The 21062-nt window shown below is 51.8% G+C and overlaps 1 protein-coding gene across 5 annotated transcripts in view; it reads left to right on the top strand.

Moving 5' to 3' along the window:
- Positions 1-20107, top strand: part of Ccdc40 (coiled-coil domain 40 molecular ruler complex subunit) — a 36931-nt gene extending 16824 nt beyond the window's left edge. For 2 of the 5 annotated variants that reach the window (XM_021178226.2, XM_021178225.2), the window contains exons 11-20: positions 1567-1810; positions 1900-2082; positions 6683-6928; positions 7442-7655; positions 8795-8964; positions 9168-9259; positions 9932-10052; positions 14990-15178; positions 18096-18254; positions 19132-20107. In XM_021178226.2, coding sequence (XP_021033885.1) covers positions 1567-1810; positions 1900-2082; positions 6683-6928; positions 7442-7655; positions 8795-8964; positions 9168-9259; positions 9932-10052; positions 14990-15178; positions 18096-18254; positions 19132-19380 — 1867 coding nt within the window. In that variant the 3' untranslated portion in view covers positions 19381-20107. Of the gene's footprint in view, positions 1-1566; positions 1811-1899; positions 2083-6682; positions 6929-7441; positions 7656-8794; positions 8965-9167; positions 9260-9931; positions 10053-10922; positions 10991-13894; positions 14406-14989; positions 15179-18095; positions 18255-19131 lie in introns of those variants that run through there. The other 3 variants (XM_085829376.1, XM_085829378.1, XM_085829377.1) reach the window with 3 other exon arrangements.
- Positions 20108-21062: the final 955 nt, after the last annotated feature.

The raw sequence follows: 21062 nt of genomic DNA, 5'->3' as shown, positions 1-21062 counted from the left end.
AGAGGAAATAAGACCAGCTGTGTGGGTACAGCCTGGTTCTCTCTGCCTTCCTGCAGTTCTGTTGTTTGTTTGTTTGTTTGTTTGTTTTGAGCTAGCACGTGTGAGTGTGAGTGAGTGTGTGTGTGTGTGTGTGTGTGTGTGTGAGAGAGAGAGAGAGAGAGAGAGAGAGAGAGAGAGAGAGAGAGAGAGAGAAAGGAGTAATTGGAGTGATGAGCCTGCCCTGCCCCGCAGGCTGACTGGTGACTTAATGACCTGAGCTTCATTGTCTGCATCTAGAACAGGATAATGTCATCCTGACAGGAAGGTGACTCTCCCAGCTCTTGGATTCCTTCCTTTCCCCCTCATAATCATGACAGCAAAGACGTGTAACCCTGGGTTCTCAACAGGTTCCATCAGTGGTCCTGTTGATCCACTAGAAAATAGCTGTCAAGGGCGGGACAGAAGTCTTGGATGGTGAAATGCATGCCGCCCAAGCATGGGGACCTGAGCGCAGCCCCCACAGAACCCATGTAAGAAAGCCAGGTGAAAAGGCTTTCTGAGACAGGGTCTGTCCATCTGTCCATGTGGCTCTGGGCATCTGGAGCTTGCTGTGTAGACCAGGCTGACCTCAAACTCACAGAGACCTGCTTGCCTCTGCCTCCCGAGTCCTGGGATTAAAGGCATGTGTCACCACATCTGACTAAACATTTATTTACCTATTGATGTCTTTAGTGTAGATGTGTGTCTTACCTACATGTATGTCTATGCAGTGCACATGTGTGCAGGATACACGAAGGCCAGAAGGCATCTGGGCATCTGATCCCTTGGAAATGTAGTTATAGGTAACTGTGAGCCACTATGTGGGTGCTGAGACTCGAACCTGGATTCTCTGGAAGGGCAGCCAGTGCTCCTAACCACTGATCCACCTCTGCAGCTAAGGGTGCACACACACACACACACACACATTCCCAGAACCATGCCACAACTGCACTGGCATCCCTGGGTCAGGTAGGGAAGCAGGCTGAGCAGGCTAGCAAGCAGCATTCCATCACGGCCTCTGCGTCCATCAGTGGTGGATTCCTTCTGCCTCCAGGTTCCCGCCTTGGCTTCCCTCGGTAATGGTAATGGACTGTACATAACCTGGGAATCAAACAAACCCCTTCCTCCCCAAGTTGCTTTTGGTCAGGGTTTTATCACAGCAACGGGAAAGCAAACTTAGAAGACACACATAGAGAAATAAACAGCAGTCAAGAGTTGGCACCCGGGGTAGAGAGATGGCTCAGCGGTTAAGAGCACTGACTGCTCTTCCAGAGGTCCTGAGTTCAATTCCCAGCAACCACATGGTGGCTCCCAACCATCTGTAATGGGATCTGATGATGCCCTCTTCTGGTGTGTCTGAAGACAGCTACAGTGTACTCATATACATTAAAAAAAAAAAAAAAAACTTTAAAAAAAAAAGAGTTGCCACCCAATTATCTCTCTGTGCGTGGAATCCACTTGGCGAAACTCCTCTGAGTGGAAAACAGCCATGTACCCCAGGCCTCCCATGTGCTTGCCTATAGCAGGCTTTACCCTCTGGCTTTTCAGGGAGTGTCAGCATCAGGTGAAGTCCACAGACAGTGAGATCGAAGTCTGCAAGAAGTCCATCATGCAGGAGGAAGAGAAGAATGAGAAGCTGGCCCGCCTCCTGAACCGCGCAGAGACAGAAGCCACACTGGTGCAGAAAATGACCGCCCAGTGCTTAAGCAAGCAAGAGGCTCTGCAGACAGAGTTTAACACGTACCAGCTCGCCCTGCAGGACACGGAGGAGATGCTGAACAAGGGCTCTGTGGTGAGCCACGGCCCCCAACCCTAACCTCTGCCCTCAGCCAGACCACAGGAGGCCCTCCATGGGCACCACCTACGCACAGCTCTTTACAGGAACACTCGGCGGTCTTGAGCGAGCTCCAGGCCACCCGCCAGGCTTTCCACCAGGAACAGGAGCTACGGCAAAAGATGGACATGTCCATGGTGGACAAGCTGCAGGAACAGGGGACCTCCAGCAAGATGACCAAGTACTTTCATCAGCTCCTTCGGAAGCTGCAAAAGGAAAACACCAACCTGGTAGGGAGGCCCCAGCCGACAGAGCAGGGGCTGGGCTGGAGCCAGAGACGGGAGTGAAGAGTTGCGTGGGGGGCGGTGGGGGGGCCGGGTGCGGGGAGGGGGGCAGGGGAGGGGTGCACATTACCTTGTTTCTAGCTGTCAAGGCAATACTTTGTATAATTATTTATTTATATTTGCTTTCTTCTTTCTTTTTTCTTTCTTTTTTTTTTTTTGAGATAGGGGGTTTCTCTATGTAGCTCTAGCTGCCTGGAAGTTGGTATGTAAACCAGGCTGGCCTCAAATTCAGAGATAAGAGATCTGCCTGCCTCTGCCTCGCAAGTACGGGGACTAAAGATGTGGCCCCATAATTTATTTTAATTAATTATTTAATTAGTTTACTTTCTGTAGGGCTAGAGATTGAGCCTAGAGTCCAGCACATGCCAGGCTAGTGACGTACCACTGAGAGACCCTGAGACCCTTGATCCTTTTCCTTCTTCCTTAAGACAGGGTCTCACGTTGCTCCTGCTAGCCTCAAACTCACTACTCTGTGTGTGTGGGTGTGTGTGTGTGTGTGTGTGTGTGTTGGAATTATAGACCTGGGCCACCACACCCAATTTATTGGGCCCGAAGAGTAGCCACACACCTCCCCAGCTCCCCAAGACATCTCTTTGAGACAGGCTCTCACTGAGTTACCCTGGGCTGATCTTGAACGTAAGCTGTAGCTAGGCTACACCCAGGCTAGGCTCAAACTTATGCTCAGCATGGCCTGGCTAGTCTCTTGAGCAGCTGGGATGACACATCCAGCCCATAATTTCTTACTGTAAAAAAACCTGGGGAGCCTGAGTGTGGTCCTGGGTTCTTCCCTCCAGCATGGGGGGGGAGGAAGTTGGGGGGGGGCGTGGGGCAGGGGGGAAGGGGAACACAGAAAGACACAATGAAAACTGTAAGAGGCTGTAGACCTGCCATCCAGGAAACCCTGTCTGTTTCTTTTTTCTGTACACATTTAGACACACACGAGCGTGCACACACACACACACACACAATCATGCTAACACTGCATTCTTGTTAGATATCTGGTTCCAGGTCCAATCAAATATATTTTTTTATTAGTTTCATTGAACTGTGACACAGTTTTAAAAAAAAATTTATTTTATGTATATGAGTACACGTACATACGTAGCTGTGCAGATGGTTGTGAGCCTTCATGTGGTTGTTGGGAACTGAGTTTTAGGACCTCTGCTCACTCCGGTCAGCCACACTTGCTCAGTCCTCGCTCGCCCTGGCCCAAAGATTTATGTATTATTATACATAAGTACACTGTAGCTGACTTCAGACACACCAGAAGAGGGCATCAGATTTCATTACAGATGGTTGTGAGCCACCCTGTGGTTGCTGGGATTTGAACTCGGGGCCTATGGAAGAGCAGTCAGTGCTCTTACCCACTGAGCCATCTCACCAGCCCCCTGTGACACAGTTTTATTTTATTTTCTTTTATTTTTGAGACTGGTCTCTCTCTGTGTACCCGATTGTCCTAGGATTTACCATAGAGCACATGCCGGCCTCAGACCCATGGCTGCCTGTGTGCCCCCACCTCTCAAGTGCTGGATTGTGGGGTGAGCCCCCACACCCTGCTCCTTTTTTCCTTCCTTTCATCACATGGTGGGATCGCTGGAATCTCTGTCTCGAGTGGCCCTGAGGAGGGCGTGGCCCCACCCCCTAAGGGAGCACGACAGCCTGGCTGAGTCTGGCTGAGGACACATCCCCACAGGAGGACTGCTCAGTTGTTTTCTCACACCACACAGTCTTAGGAAGAGAGTCTGGCCCGCCCTGGCCCAGCCAGCACCGGTCCATGCTATCAGCTGCCCACCCCATGCAGATACACTCCCTACATTTTCTTTTTCTTTTTAAGATTTATTCATTTGTTATTTTATGTATTTGAGTACACTGCTGTACAGATGGTTGTGAGCCATCATGTGGTTGCTGGAAATTGGATTTAGGTCCTTTGCTCGCTCCAGACAGTCCAGCTCGCACTAGCCCAGCTTGCTCCGGCGCTGCTTGTTCCGGCCAAAAGATTTATTTATTATTAAAAATAAGCACACTACATCTGTCTTCAGACGCACCAGAAGAGGGCGTCAGATCTCATTATGGGTGGTTGTGAGCCACCATGTGGTTGCTGGGATTTGAACTCAGGACCTTTGGGAGAGCAGTCAGTGCTCTTAACGGCTGAGCCAGATGGAGTGGATCTCCAGCCCCACTCCCTACATTTTCAGCTCCAGCTGTGCCACTCCAACCCAGACTTTCTGGTTCCATCCTGGAACCTGGGAGATGGGGAACACCCAGGTGTCTCTTCAGTTAAGTCTTGAATCCAGCTCCCTTGAGAACCTGAGCCTCAGCGCTCCCTCTGGCTAGGGCCTTGGGTGCAGGCAGCTTCAGGCCCCCGGGGGCTCAGCTGTCTTTCCTGTTATCTGGAAGGAGGCAGAGGACCTGCCCAGTCGCCAGTCACCACTCCTGACATGGTGACTACTATCAGGAGTAGACATGGCTGTTGCCACCTGTCCTCCTAAAAGGACAGCCACTTGTCCGGCAGCCTAGGCATCCGTGATTCACACACACCCTGGCAGGAGGGGAGCTCACTTCTGCCCTGACTGGACACAGCTGGCAGCAGCTAATGCATATATGGCCCAACTGGATCTCCTTGGAATCTTTCCTTGGGAGCAGGGCAGGGAGCGAGAGAAGGTGGTTAAGGACTTTTGAGACTCTAGGGGGCGTGGTGGGTATGAAGTAGCCTGCCCGGGCCCCATAGCTGCCCAGACCAGTCTTGGCCCCACCCTGCCCTGTCCTAGACTGGACATGAACTATCACCACCTTTTCCCACCAGAGGGCAGTAAAGAGTCTTAAGCTAACAACTTTGTATGTCACCATGGTTTTCAAACAGAAGTATAGCCCTTGAAAGGGGACACCGGTACTCAAAAGTCCTGTGCACTGGTGACATGTGTGGGAGGGAAGGAGCCTGTCTGAAGAGAGGATCAGAATGAGGCAGTCGCGTTCTGTCTGGAGCTGGTGCAGGAGGAAGGGGGTGTGTGTGTCAATGCAGAATCTCATTATAAACTCAGAGGCAGTGACAAGGTCCCGAGGTCCTGGGCGGCCGGGCTGCTTGTCTTGGGTGGCAGAGGGCAGTGTTCCATCTGGTCACAGTGCAAGAGGAAGAAAGATGCCATACCCTGAAAGGGATCAGGATGCAGAGTCCCACTGTGCGCTGCACAGCTGTCAAAAAACAGACAGCTTTAATCTCAGCCTCTGGGAGGCAGAGGCAGAGGTCAGCCGGCACACTGAGAGACTCTCAAAACAATTTTTTTTTTTGCTGGTGATGGCACACACCTTTAATCCCAGCACTTGTTAGGCAGAGGCAGGCGGATTCGGAGTTCCAGCCTGGTCTACAGAGTGAGTTCCAGGACAGCCAGGGCTACACAGAGAAACCCTGTCTCAAAAAAAAATTTTTTATCTTTAATTACACAAGAAAATGAGACAGGATCTGTCAGACTAAAGAGTTCAGTGGAGTGTGGTCCCACCATGCTCTCCTGAGGAGCACAGGAGGGCATACGCTACACTGAGAGAAAGGTAGGATTCCAGGTGGTCCTTCTGGTGGCTTTGTGACAAGAGTCGCCCATGATTCAACACGCTCCCTCCCCAAACTTGTGCCCTGCTTGTTTACAAGAAAAACCAGACATGGACAGCTTGCTTTCTCCTCTGTTCTCTCCTCCTCGCCCCTCCAGTCCCCTCCCCTCTCCTCTCCTTCCTCCCTTCAAGGTGTAATATAACCTATATAACCCTGGCTGGCCTGGAATTCAATATGTAGATCAAGGTGTTCTCAGAGTCACGGTGATCCTCCTGCCTCTGACATGCTGGGATTAAGGACATGAAGCAGCCAGGAGCAGAGGCAGGGGGATCTCTAAGTTTGAGGCCAGCCTGGTCTACAGAGCAAGTTCCAGGACAACCAGGGCTACACAGAGAAACCCTGTCTCAAGAAATAAACAGGAGCTGGAGAGATAGCTCAGGGAATAAGAGCACTGACTGCTCTTCCAGAGGCCCTGAGTTCAACTCCCAGCAACCACATGGTGGCTCACAACCATCTATAACAGGACCTGATGCACTCTTCTGGTATGTTTGAAGAAAGTGACAGTGTACACATATAAATAAATAAATAAATAAATAAATAAATAAATAAATACATCTATAAAAAAAGACGTGTCTCAAAAAAAACCTAAATAAACAAACTAGCATACCAGCCCCCAATCCCTTTTTTGAGAGAGAGAGAGAGAGAGAGAGAGAGAGAGAGAGAAAGAGAATGTCTTTTGTGGCCCACACTTGAGCCTCCCATGAGCTAGAATCACAGGCATGGGCCACAACACTGCTTTATTTTATGCACGCTGTCTCCATTGGGTAAGCAGGCCCCTTGTGCTTTGTGGTGGTCCTTGAAGGTCCTTGAGATGCAGGGCCAGTTAGCTTCCTCCTGATGGCATGCAGGGATCTCTTCAGTATACCAGTAGAATGTCGAGGACATAGCAGTCTAGCCCAGCCAAAGATGGAGAACGCTCACACCTATGTCCCTTCGTGCCCTCAGGTGACACATCTTTCAAAAATTGACGGCGATATCGCCCAGGCCACCCTGGACATCACCAACACCAACTGCAAAATAGACATGCATAAGAAGACGCTGGGGGAGCTGGACAAGGAGGTAAAGAGGTTCAACGATCTCATCACCAACAGCGAGAGCGAGATCGCCCGGCGCACCATCCTCATCGAGAGGAAGCAGAGCCTCATCAACTTCTTCAACAAGCAGCTGGAACAGATGGTGTCGGAGCTGGGGGTGAGCGCCGCCCAGAGCCCCGAGCCACGCCCTCTCCCCCCCCCCCGCTCCCCTCCCCCATCACAGTAGTGAAGTGTCTGGGTGTGAGGACTCTCTGAGCCTCTGGAGTCAATGCCTTGAATCATGGTTCTCCGTAGCCCCCTCCAAAAGAAGGCCTTGGGGAGCTAGCTCAATCGGCATGGCAGTTCCTTTGTCCTCATAAAGATGTGGGTCCACCCAGCACCCACAGTAAAAGCCAGGCAGGGGACCTCTGCACCCCAGAGCTGGGAAAGAGGCTGTTGGCCAGTCAGTCTAATCAGCCAGTGAGTAACAGGTTCAGCAGGAGACCCTGTCTGAACAAACTAACACTCAGTGTGGAAATCTTACCTCCGTGGCTAAACAGGCGCGCGTGCGCGCGCATCATGCGCGCGTGTGCGCACACACACACACATATATACTACACATAAGTAATAATAATAATGCACGCCCGTGGAGCCCAAGGCTCATGCTTCACTATTATTAACTCTCCTCCAGGGGGAGGAAGCTGGACCCCTGGAACTGGAGATCAAAAGGCTGTCGAAGCTGACAGAAGAGTACAACACGGGAGTGGCTGAGGCGCAGATGACCTGGTTGCGTCTGCAGCAGGAACTGGTCCAGGTCACGCATGAGCGTGAGGAGCAGCTGGTGTCCGTGGACCAACTGAAGAAGGAGGTGCACATCATGGAACAAAAGAAGCTTCGCATAGAGAGTGAGCCTGGGGCGCTCTGGGGAAGGGGCCACACAGCGCTAAGCTCTGCCAGCCACTCGAACCCCAGACTAGGCGACACGCACCCGTAACCCCAGCAGTCGGTAGGCTGTAAGTTTGAGGCTGGCCTGGGCTACATAGAAAGACCCTGTTTCAAAACAGAAGCAAAGTAAGCCACGAAAACGCTGAAGCTACCTAGCCTGTTAGCGGTTTTCACCTGTGCTCCCGAGGCCAAAACACTCCTTCAAGGGAACTCTGAGGTCTGTGGACCTCAGACAAATGCAGCCAATCTCCTCAACCCCGCCCCTAACTAGCGTTAGAGCTTTTTGTTCCCGCCCACCCCAGATCTCTGAAGCACAGTTGAAAACCCTTAGCCACCCAGAGCGGTGGGTCCCACCGGGTTGACCCCGTGCTCGCCAGCCGTATCTGAGACCCCAGGGCCTGCCAGCGTCACCACCAGCATACAGCACGTGACTGGAACTTCCTGGGTCCCACGTGGTCCAGTTAGGTCTTCTCCGAAATGTCTGGAGCGACTGTGCCTGCCCACTTCCCAGAGATCCCACCGCATGCCCTGGCTCCTCCTCGCACGTGAGGCCGCCTGGCATGGAGGGGAAGAGAAGTGTGGGAAAGCAGAACTGGCTGGATGCAAAGCCCCCCACCCCCACCCCGTGGGTGAGATCCGCTGAGACAAAGTTAACCACCTGCAAAGCCGTAGCTCTGAGCCAGCCAAGGATACTGGTGTGGGAATGGCAGTGAAGAGCAGAATTGTGTGCGCCCTGCTGCCTTTTTTTTTTTTCTCACCAAAAAGGGCAAGAGTATCTTTTATCTTTCTTCTTCCTATCCCGCCTTCCCCAAATACCCAGAACATCTGAGCCCCACACACCCCTGCTCTCGGCCCCGCCCACCCCATGCTCCTCCCCACTTACCTCTGCTCTCTGCCTGGGCTTCTGCAGCACGTGGTCCTTGCAGTTCTCTCCAGGGACCAGGCTTTGGAAAAGAAAGTCCAGGAAGGCACACACACACACACCACCCGTGGAGGAGCACCTGGTTGAATCAGACCGGATAGGAAGGAGCCACAGGAGCTGCTGCCTGCCGAGGACCCCTAACCCTCCATCATTCCTCCACTTGCCTGTCCCCTGCAGGCAAGATTGAGCATGAGAAGAAGGAACAAAAGATAGTGAGCCGCCACATGAGGGATCTGGACAACGACCTGACCAAGCTCAACATGCTGTTGGACAAGAACCGATGCAGTTCGGAAATGCTGGAGCAGAACAATATAGCAACTGAGATGGAGTTTCTGCGCACGCTGAAGGCCAGTACTGCACACTGCCCTGTCAGGCGCCGGCAGGGTGTGGTGGAGGGCACGCACGCACGGACGCGCATCCTCCATCTGGGCAGCCTCCCTAGAGTGGCTTGCGGAGGGATCCGGATGTTGGTCTGAGGCCTGGCAGGTCCAGAGGGGCTCTAGAGGCCACCGCCCTGAGCCTTCTTCACAGCTCTCCTTGGTCCCCACAGGACTCAGAAAGAGAGACCATTCAAATGCAGGAAAAGCTGATGGAACTCTCTGAGGAAAAGGCCACCCTCCTCAACAGCTTCGTGGAGGCCGAGTGAGTAGGGGCGCGGCCCGAGCTAAAGGTCACCAGGCTTGTGAAGAGTCTGTGCAGAGGGAGAGCCACCAAATATTGGCACCACTGGGTTATGTCTGAAGGCTTCCCTTATGAGCCCCAGAAGAACCACAGAACCACCATACACAGCTGTAGAACACCTCTCGGCAGCATCCACCAGCCAGGCCACTTGCCTCTAGATATGGAGTGGTTTCTTTGAGATAAACTTTATAAAGTTAATCTAATTTTTATGAAAAAAAAAAAAAAGTAGTAACACGCAAACCCATTCCTAAGCATTTTACACTACGACCAAGCATTGAGAATAGAAAAGAAAAAAAAAACAAAAAAACAAAAAAAAAACAGGGAGCTGGCTCAGTGGATGAGGGAGCTTGCCGCATAAGCATGAGGACCCGAGTTCAAGTCCCCGGCACCCATGTAAGCCAGGTATGGTCAGGTGTGCCACAGCCCCAGATGATAGAGCTCTGGGCTCAGTGAGAGACCTTGTCCCCTGAGAATACATGAAGAACGCATTGAGCAGGAAACCCCATGTCTCCTGGCTTTGGTATGTGCACAAGTGCATGCCAAGCCCCGGCAGAGGCAGGGTTTCTGTCACACACACACACACACACAACTAAAACTCCTCTGCCTCTGACGCTGCCTCTTCTACCTCCGAAGGCACCAAATCATGCTGTGGGAGAAGAAAATCCAACTGGCCAAGGAGATGCGCAGCTCAGTGGATTCTGAGACCGGGCAGACAGAGATCCGTGCCATGAAGGCCGAGATCCACAGGATGAAGGTAAGCTGTCTCAGCGCTGTGGGCACGGGTCGTCCCGTAGGCCGCACATTGGGCCACATCGGGAACCAGAGCCACCCTGCCAGTGACAGCCGTTGAGATTCCCAGGGGGGGGGGACCTGCTGCTGCACAGTGGCTGCATTCTAGCAAACATGGCTGCAGGCTCTGTGTCACCACCCACCTCTCACACCAGGAGATGCTTGCACTGTGCAGAATATAATCCTAGGACAGCCAGGAGATGCACGGCGCCTCGTAAACTGTTTTATCTCAACCCCAAGCTACCAAGGCCCACTGGTCTTTTCAAAGACTGATTGTAAAGCCTGGTTTCCCAGCCCACTAATCCCACTGTGGGACAAAGAGCCTCATATGGGCTGGTGTGGTGGTCACATCTCTAATACCAGCAATTTGAGGTCAGCCTGGTCTAAACAAGAAGTTTTTCAAGCTGTCCAGGGTGACATAGTGAGACCTTGTCTTAAAAAACAACTGAGGCTGGGCGTGGTGGCACATGCCTTTAATCCCAGCACTCGGGAGGCAGAGGCAGGCAGAGTTTGAGACCAGCCTGGTCTACAGAGTGAATTCCAGGACAGCCAGGGCTATACAGAGAAACCCTGTCTCGGAAAAAAAAAAAAAAAAAAAAACAGCTGAGGAAACCAGGTCCAGAGGGCACTCACCCCATCTCTGAGGTGTAGATCGACTTCACTAAATGACAAGTGACCATCAGTTTAAGGTTCAAGACCTTAGGGACAATAAGAGCCATTAGTGGCTAAAGAGATGGCTCAGTGGGTAAGAACATCGGCTGTTCTCCCAGAGGTTCCAGGGTCAATTCCCAGCACTCATGTGGCAGCTCACAACTGTCTGTAATTCCTGTCCCAGGGATCAGGTGTCCCCTACTGGCCTTCACAGGCACCAGGCATGCACATGGCATAAAGACACACGTGCAGGTAAGATGCCCATATACACAGAGTAAAATTTTAAATTAAAAAAATAAATCAGGGCTGGGGAGATGGCTCAGTGGGTAAGAACACACCTTCCAAAGGTCCTGAGTTCAATTCCCAGCAACCACATGGTGGCTCCCAACAATCTGTAATGGGATCTGATGCCCTCTTCTGGTGTCTGAAGACAGCTGCAGTGTGCTCACAAACATAAAATAAATAAATAATTCTTTAAAAAAAAAAAAAAACCCTGAAGGTCAAGCCACTTTAAAAAAAAAATAGATCAACTAATCAATTAGATTACCCAATGAAAGCAACATCATTTTCCATATTATGTAAAGGCCTCTGGCTGTTGGCTACTCTTTAGCTCTCACACATGAGCTGAGCAAGGACATAGTTTGGCATTAAAGTGCTTGTGTAGGAGTGCCTGACTGCCAATTTGACAGAACCTGCAATCACCCAGAAGACAATGTCTGGGCGTACCTGTGAGGGATCATCTAGATTCCTTAGCCCTGGGAGTGCCTGTGAGGGGTTACAGTTGACTCGAGTCACCTGAACCATGGGTCCCACTGTGGCACGCACTGTAGTCCTGGACTCAATAAAGGAGATGGAGACCTGAGTGCCAGCATTCCTTGCTGCCTGTGGATGAGACATGACCAGCCAGTCAAGCCCCTGCTCCCTTCCCCACCATGACAGACTGTGCCCCTCAGAACCGCAATTCAGAATGAGTCCCTTCCCCTCTTAAACTCTTTTTTTTTTGTCAAGATATTTTGTCACAGCAAGAAAATAAGTAATTAATACATCTAGCATCTGTAAAATATGAGGACAGTCACCTCTGTCTTTGCCTGGAATCCACCCTAGCATCCATGCAAGGGAATATCAAGTTCAAGGCCACCGTCAACTACACAGTGAAGCCCTGTATCAAAAAGCAAAAGGTATATCTAAAAAATCCTCAATTTAATACTCAGAGCATAGACAGGCTGGATATGGTGATACAGACCTGTAGTGTAGACCTCGGGAGGCGTAGGCTGGAGGATCAGTGCCACGGACTACCCCAGTCCAGTACGGAGCGGGGCTTAGGCTTCTAGGAACATGTAGAATAAGAAAAGGAATAAGAGAAAACAAAACAGATAGATTGCCATGAGAACTACGGCTCAATAATTTTTCTCTGGCAAAGAGTTCCACAGCCGGTTCCAGGAGGCCTCCCCCTTTTGAGGTCAATCGCCTCAGTGTGCGGAACATGACACACAGATCCTACTGGAGGTGGTGTGGCAGATCAGGAGTTCAAAGTCATCCTCGGCTACAAAGAGAAATCAGTGTCATTTTGGCCTACACAAGACCCTTTCGAAAAGCACAGAATCGGAGCGATTGCTGCAGCAAACAAGCTCCCCACCCCTGGGGCTCCTCCCCCTCTGCCTCCAAAAGCATAGCTTGTTAATTACTGAATAAGCTCACAGGGGTCAGTGCCTCGACCACACATGCAGAATATGGTTTGCTCCACCTCCACAAACCCGGCATACGCCCTTCTGCAGCGCACTTCTGCAGCTCATAACAGGCAGATGCAATCCCAGCCTCAGCCGTGACAGGCAGCACTGCACTGGTGATTGCTGGGGCCCAGGTTGGTTTTTTTGTTTGTTTGTTTGTTTGTTTTTTTGGGGTTTTTTTTTTGGGTTTTTTTTTTTTTTTTTTTTTTTTTTTTTTTTTTGGTTTTTCAAGACAGGGTTTCTCTGTATAGCCCTGGCTGTCCTGGAACTCACTCTGTAGACCAGGGTGGCCTCGAACTCAGAAATCCGCCTGCCTCTGCCTCCCGAGTGTTGGGATTAAAGGCATGCGCCACCACGCCCAGCTTGGGGCCCAGGTTGATAGATCCAAGGCCATTTCAGACCTAACTGCCAGCTCGCCTACCAGGTGACCCTCACCACGTTCCACACTCCACAACACAGAGCCACAGAGACCACCAGCCAGGCATGGCGTGCCGTGGTGAGACAAGGACACACGGGCTTGCTTTCTTTTTAAAGATTTTGTTATTGGGAGCTAATCGTAGTCAGCACTTGGGAGGCGGATACCTGAGAATTCAAGGCCAGCCTGGTCTAACATAATGAGACCCTGTCTCAAAAAAAAAAAAAAAAGCCTTTTATTTTATTTTTGATTATGTATATATGAATGTGTGTTCACATAGGGGCACATGTGCAACCTGAAGAGACCAGAAGTGTTAGGTCCCCCCTGAAGCTGGAGTTACAGGCAGTTGAGGACTGCCTGATGTGGGCATTGAGAACCAAATCCGGGACCTCTGCAAGAGCAGCAAGTGTTCTCTAACAACTGAAGCATCTCTCCAGCCCTCACTCCCTCCACAGCCTGTTTGGTAATTGATGTTGGATAAATTGGTAACTAGTGAGGTTCATCTGGCTGTTCACCTTTGTCTAGATCAGCACCGAGACCTCTTCTTACTGCGTTGAGGTGTGGCCACTCAAGGCATGCTCTGTCCACAAGTCCCCATTAAATCCTCCTGTAACCCTAGCTCTGTCTGTCACTTCCCACCCCCCGCCCCGTTTCCGGTTCCTCCTGCACCGACCATCAGTTTTCCGGTGCTGAGTGGAGTTTTTTTAGATCCAGTGAGGGGTCCAGAGAGAAGCAAACCCGACAGGACGTTTGTCCAGTCATGCTCCATTCTGTCAGTAATGTGCCTGCACACAATGATGTTCCCATAGGAGACCTAGGAGGGCCAGCACTGCAAATCAGCCCAGATCCACAGACTGAGGAGCCCGTGCAGCTCCAGGACAACCGCGGAACAGACTCCACTGCAGCCTGGAGGGTTTACATCTCCCATCATCTTCCCAGCCACACCCACTAAGGAGGCTGGTTCTTGGCTCAGTCTGCTGCTGCGCATGCTCATGCATGACCTCTTCTGTAGGCTGCCTCACAGATACACTCAGCAATCCAGGCAGCCCTTGGACCAGTCAAACAGACACATAAAAGCAAATATTGAAAATCTTCCCCCTTTCTGAAAACTAGATTACCTGAGGATGGATAGGAATCCTCAACTTTTAGGCGACCTGTCAGATTGCGCATGCGCGTTGTCACGTGATCGCATTCTGCCTCGTTTCCCAGGGATCAACGCCAGTTCTGGGTGTTGTCAGTTGTTGGCACTTGCTTACTTATTGCTCTTCTGTTTTGTTTTATGTGTATGCACATGTGTGTGAACACTGGTATGTGTGCTTGTGTGCGTAGAAGCCAAGACATCCTCGGGAGCATCGGTCACTCCCTTTGAGACAGGGTCTCTCACTGGCAAGGAGCTCACCAGTTAGCTCGCACTGACTGGCCAATAGGTCCCAGGGGTCCACCCCCGCCCCCTCACATCCCTGTCACAACCTCTCCAGCACCGGGATTACAAGCATGCGCGCTCGGCCACACCTGAGACTTCCGTGTGAGTTCTGAGAATCAAAGCCAAGTCTTTTTACTCTTCCGAGGCAAACACTTGGCAGGCTGAGCACCCTGCTTTCCTTTTTAAAAACCATCTTCATTCAACACACTAAACCTTCACACAATTCTATATGCTTGTTTAAACCAGCTACAAATACCCCTGCGACTCTAGGCAGTTTCCCTTGCAGACCACAATCCATGCTCACATACCCTGGCCCCCAGCCTCTGACCCCAGACTCCCCACACACACCCAGATTCTTCAAGCCTCACTATTTTCTGCCATCCAAAGAGTCATGACATTGCTAACCACACCCCCCTCTCTAGACAGAGTCTACCTGCCCTCTCAATATGCCTGGCAGAGAACCTGGCTCGTCATCCTCCTCTCCTCTTGCCTCCGGCCATCCCTTTGTACCGTTTTTGAGAATATCCACACCTTCTCCATCAATGTGCACAGTGCCCCCCAGACTCTTTGAGGCCTTCTCTGCATGCCTGATGCCTCACTGGCCAATGTTAAAGGCAGACAAGCCCGGAAGGGTGGGCTGCCCACCCTCAGCGTCCCACCTCACCCCATCCGTCTTGTGTCCCCAGGTTAGGCACGGGCAGCTACTGAAGCAGCAGGAGAAGATGATCCGTGACATGGAGCTGGCTGTGGCCCGCAGGGAGACCATCGTCGTCCAGGCTGAAGGGCAGAGCAAGATAGACAAGAAAGTAGTCACCAAGACAGAGTTCCACTACCAGCAGCGCGAGCTGCAGAAGAAAGTCAGGGAGATGCACAAGGTACGGCCTGCTCTTCCTCCATCCCCAGGACCCAGTGACGTGAGCAATGTGTTCCTGCCCTGGCTGCATGTCTGTATTAGAGGTGGGGCTCAGACACATATTAGGGTTCACCTTTCCTCACTTCATATGGTCGGCAGGCATCTCCATCCATCCCCATTGGCTGGCCTGAGGCATCTGCTCCCACCTGGTCACCCCAGCAGGACACAGAGAGTGGCCACCTGCCTGCTCTGGCTTGTCCACTCAATTCTGAGGGACACCGGAGGACCAGCAGACCTTGGATCATGGTCCATAATGCCCACCCATTCCCAAGTTCCCTTCTCCCCATTCCTGAGGGTCAAGGTCACTGCTGTTTCATCTTACCTGTGACAGAGTAGAGTCGGGAGGGAAGATTTGAGCTTCAGGACTGAACAAAGCAACCCCTCCCACGCCGGTGGCACATGCCGCTGTGTCTTCTGCGCCAGGGCCCCTCACCCCACCCGGTGAAGAGGTGGCACCTGTCAGAGCATCAGCACTTGATGGATGCTTCTGAGCATACTGGCTGAAGCCGCTCTTGGCTCTAGGAATCTGTCTTGGGTCCAGCAGACTATCCACACTGGGCACCACCCAGCACACAAGAGGCCACTTCCTGCTAGCAGAAACAGACTCTAGGGATCCGGAAAGAGCCTTGAAAAGAATCCCAGTACTCAAGAGGAGATGGGAATGTGGCAGCTTCCTCCCTAAAAGAGGGCTAGGCACACAGCTCAGGGCCCACTCCCCTCCCAGGCCAGGGCCCTGGGATGAAAGCTCCCAGTTGTCCCGAAGTCCCCACTAATAGGCCCTTGGGCCCTGGGCATATTTGGGATCTTTGGAACATCACTGGAAGAAACAGGAGGAGGACCCACCTCCTGGGAGTCAGATGGTCACGCGTAACAGTGTGTATAAGGTGGTGGTATTAAGAAGTCGCTTCATGATCCATGACATGGAGCTGGCTGAGGCCGGCAGGGAGACCGTCGTCATCTAGGTCAAGAGATCTGGGAGTGTGGCCTCCTCGCCGCCATTCCCTCATGACCGGGGCTCACCTGTCCGCCTCAGCTTACTGACCTGTGGACTCCACTTTATAGAATCATCCAGAGAACCAAACAGAACTGAGCGAGTCCCTGTAGCGGCAGGATGTATGACACACACCTACGAATCCACCGTTCAGGCAGAGATAGGGGAATTGCCTCAAGTTCAAAGCCAGCTTGGGCTATATGTGAGACCTGGTCTCAAAGCAATAGAAAATGTAAAAGTCGCTATAGAGTACCTCCTATAGGACTTGAAGTGCCCTATATATAGGGCAAGATCAACTGAACAGAGCCACTTGTGTGGACAGGCGTGACTGGAAGCTTCCAGAGGGAGGTGACAGAGAGGCATGTCTTAGTCTTCATTCACTACACCTGGTGGCCTCTCCTGTACCTTCCTCAGCTTCCTGCTGCGTGTCCAACCTGCCCTAGCTGCCCTCTCAGTCCCTGCCAGAACCTCTGTCCTCTCTGCCCCACACCCAGAACCAGGCATCAGTGGGCCTCGCGTCCCTCTGGCCACACGCAGCATGGCCTCCACCTTCTATCCACCAATGGGGCCCTCTCCCCCTTCCACCAGTCCCTCTCCAAGTTCTGTGTTCTCAGAAGGCCGCTATGGGTTACTGTGTGTAGTTAGTTCACCATTATCCTGACTCCCAGCCAGCCACCAAACACTGCCAGGACCTTCCTTGTCCTTCCTTGTCGGTTGAAGATGTGAGCCCGGCTCCACCGCAGACCAGCCCGCTCCTACCATCCTTCCTTATACTTCCCACATAGCCTCAGCTCTTCCTGGCATCAAGGCTTCAGGGCTGACCTCAGTCCCCATGTCCCCGTGCTCCTTGAAACCACACACTTGCACAGACTGCTTCCCCCACAGCCTCCCTAGTTGGCACTGTCTACCTCTAGGCCCTGCTGTCTCAGGGGCCCACCCCCACCCCCCCAGTATACATCCTATAAGCTCTGTGGCTTTTGGATTCCTTTTGGGGAATTGTGGTGGTTTGAATAAGATGTCCCCATAGTCTTGGGCATTTGACTACTTGGTCCCCTGTTAGTGGTACTGAATACCTGGTCTCCTGTGATGGATTGTAAATGCTTGGCCTAGGGAGTGGCATGATTAGGGGGTGTGGCTCTGTTAGAGTAGGTGTGTCACTGTGGGTGTGGGCTAAACAACCCTCACCCTAGCTGCCTGGAAGTTAGTCTTCCACTAGCAGCCTTCAGAAGAAGATGTAGAACTCTCAGCTCCTCTTGTACCTGCCATGGATGCTGCCATGCTCCTGCCTTGATGATACTCGACTGAACCTCTGAACGTGTAAGCCAGCCCCAATTAAGTGTTGTCCTTTATAAGAGTTGCCTTGGTCATGGTGTCTGTTCACAGCAGTAAAACCCTAACCAAGACATACCCCATTGGTGGTACTGAATACTTGGTCCCCCCCATTGGTGGTGCTGAATACTTGGTCCCCTGGCTTGTGGTACTGTTTGGGGAGGTTTAGGAGGTGTAAGCTTGCTGAAGGAAGTCCATCAGTGGTGGTGCTTTGGCAGGTTAAACCCTTCCACTGCCTTCCAGTTCACATTCTCTCTGCGTTTTGTGTTTGCGGTTGAAGATGTGAGGCCTCGGCTTTCTGCTCCAGCCGCCCCCTCCTCTGCTCTGTCCTCATGGACTCCTACCGCACTCTGGACTATTAGCCCAAATAAACCATTCCTTCTCTAAGTGGCCATGGTCATGGGGTTCTCTCACAGCCATAGAAAAGTGACTGAGACAGGAACTCCCCCCCGACCCCCTAGAACAAGGACTCTGAGGCCCTTGACTGGTCCTTAGCCAACACCTCTGTCTGCCAGGTGACGTGGATGCTGGAGTGCACCAAGTCCTGTTTCTCTCCTAGGCCACAGATGAATGCACCAACACCATCTCAGAACTGGAAGAAACTCAAAAGTTCCTAAGCAGCTCCCTCCAGGAGAAGCAGCAACTGCTGTCAGAAATGCAGGCTACTACAGATGTTCTTGAAGAGGAGATCAACCAGCTCACAGCTCTCAAACGGCAGGTAAATATCTTGGGAGGTCCCTGGACCGGAAGCATCCAGGCAGGACCACCCTAGGAGAAGCCTGTGCGTTCCCAGGTGGAAATCTTTCCGCGTCCAGCCACACCTTTGGCCAATGAGCACCACCTTCTCACCTTTACATCCTTTGTGGGTCGTTCACCACACACAGCATTCTGATCTTGACTTGTTACTGGCTGGGCAACATTCTGGATGCCAGAGCCACTAAATAGAACCAAGTCCCTAGCTGTATTGAAGAGTTCCTTCGTGGAACACAAAGATGGAGGGTGTCAAGGCCTTAGAGTAGATAAAATCAAGGGGCCGAGCTTTTGAGAGGAACAGTTCAGGAAGGCCCTGTGGGAACCATAATTGAGTCAAGACTTCAAGGAGGTGGAAGGAGAAGGGGAAGGTGGGACAGTTGGGCCAAGAGGGCCTGCCCAGACAACACCGAGCCTTGTGAGGTCCAAGACACTGACCTAGGGAGATGGCAGAAAGCTCTAGATCAAGGGTGAGCTGGAATCAAGATGATCCCGCCCTTCCCCCCGGCTCTGGAACAGCATCAAGAGTAGACTTCAGAGCCAGGCAGTGGTAGCACACACCTTTAATCCAAGCACTTGGGAGGCAGAGACGACTGGCAGATTTCTGAGTTCGAGGCCAGCCTGGTCTACAGAGTGAGTTCCAGGACAGCCAGGGCTACACAAAGAAACCCTATCTCAAAACAAAACAAAACAAGAGAGTAGACTTCAGAGGCATGGCAAACCTGAATGAATCCCAGTGTCTGAGTCTGCATGTAATTCAGAAGTTGCCCCTCTGGGCAACTCCAGAGTGGGTTAGGAGTCCTCCTGACTTCCGAGGACAGACATAGGGTCTCTTTCCCACCCAGAACCTTCTGGAGATCGTGACCCTGCAGACCTGCGGCAAGCACCTGCAGGCCGCCATTGACGGGAAATACGTGTTCCTGCACCGCAACAGCAGGTCCCAGCTGATGGAGCGTAAGCGCCTGAGCGTCCGGCTGTCCCAGCTCAACACCGTCCTCTCCAGCGTGCAGGAAGACTACCCCCAGTACCAGGAGGTGCTGCAGAGAATTCAACAGAAGATCGCCACCAAGCTGGAGACCCCAGAGCCCTCCTAGACAGCACCCGGCCCGCACCTTTCAGGGCTAACTTGGGAGCAGACCCAGGGAGTCACCCCATGTTCTGAAAAAGCCACGTGTCTCCTAGAGCGACACCCTAAGAAACACTGGCAGGCCAGACACATGATTCGAAGCCTCTCTGCTGTTCACACCAGGTGTAAGGCAGCCACCAGATCTGACGCTTTGAGCGTGCCCACATTACCCGGGTGTGAAAAAAATCCACTCTTCTGTTGGACTTAAGACCATCCTGGTGGCAGTTCTACGGTCACATCAGTGCCTCTCATTGTCCTGGGACAGACCCTCAATTTTGCGGAGCAAGTAATGGAGAGAAGAAGCCAGGAGTAAGGTGGACTTATTTGAGCCCTGGTAACGCCTGTTCCAGCCCTCTGAAGCCCAGAGGATACCCTCCTTCTCCACTCCACAGAAAGCTCGGCCTTCTCCTGCCCCCACCTCCCAGGAAGCTTTAAATTAGACTGAAACCCAAAGACCAAAGCTGTGGGACCCCGGAGTCCAAGGATAGCAAATGCCCATGGAGCAGAAACTACTTCAGAAAAGGGACACCTGTCTCTCATCCACCGACCTCTGACCTCTCTTCTTCACTTCTGCCTCCCCTACCCTGGGCTTTCTGGGCACCAGATACCTTTTTCCTTGTGTAGACGAGAAACGGAAGGGATTATTTCAGTTTTAAACTTTAAGCGGCAGAAAAAATAAAGTTTACAAAAGCTGTTTCTGGTCAAAAGAGTTAAGACACATTTATCTTAAGATTTAGATCTAAAAGCCGGGCAGGGGTGGTGCGAGCCTTTAATCCCAGCACTCGGGAGGCAGAGGCAGGTGGATTTCTGAGTTCGAGGCCAGCCTGGTCTACAAAGTGAGTGCCAGGACAGCCAGGGCTACAGAGAAACCCTGTCTCGAAAAACCAAAAAAAAAAAAAAAAAAAAATTTAGATCTAAAAGCCGGGCAGGGGTGGTGTGAGCCTTTATTCCCAGCACTTGGGAAATAGAGACAGGTGGATTTCTGAGTTCCAGCCTGGTCTAAAGAGTGAGTTCCAGGACAGCCAGGGATACACAGAGAAACCCTGTCTCAGAAAAAAACAAACTAACAAACAAAAATATTGATATCTTTTTTTTGGTGGGGGGGTGTTGAGACAGGGTTTCTCTGTGTAGTGTGTAGCCCTGGCTGTCCTGGAACTCACTCTGTCTGTAGTCCAGGCTGGCCTTGAACTCAGAAATCTGCCTGCCTTTGCCTAAGTGCCGGGATTAAAGGTGTGTGCCACCACTGCCCTGCAAAAGATTGATATCTAAAAACAGCCAAGCAGCTGGGGAGACCCCAGCCCTGCCCACCTTATTCATCCCTACACACACACACACACACACACACACCCTACTCCAACACAAGAGCCCTCTCACCCGCCTGCCCTGTCCTGTACACACCCACCGCAGCCTGGCCTTCTCCTGTACTTGCTGTTTAGAAATGAAAGCTGGCCTGGAGAGATGGCTCAGTGGTTAAGAGCACTGATTGCTCTTCCAGATGCCCTGAGTTCAATTCCCAGAAACCACATGGTGGCTCATAACCATCTGTAATGGGATCTGGTGCCCTCTTCTAACATGCAGGCAGAACACTGTTCATAGTAAATAAATTTTTAAAAAAAAGAAAGAAAGGAGGGAAGGAAGGAAGGAAGGAAG

This window comes from Mus caroli, unplaced genomic scaffold (genome assembly GCF_978045245.1).
Source record: "Mus caroli unplaced genomic scaffold, Mus_caroli_1 scaffold_13, whole genome shotgun sequence".
In the NCBI taxonomy this organism is placed as follows: domain Eukaryota; kingdom Metazoa; phylum Chordata; class Mammalia; order Rodentia; family Muridae; genus Mus; species Mus caroli.
The sequence above is the reverse complement of the archived record's forward strand: the minus strand, read 5'-3'. Positions and strand labels throughout refer to the sequence as shown.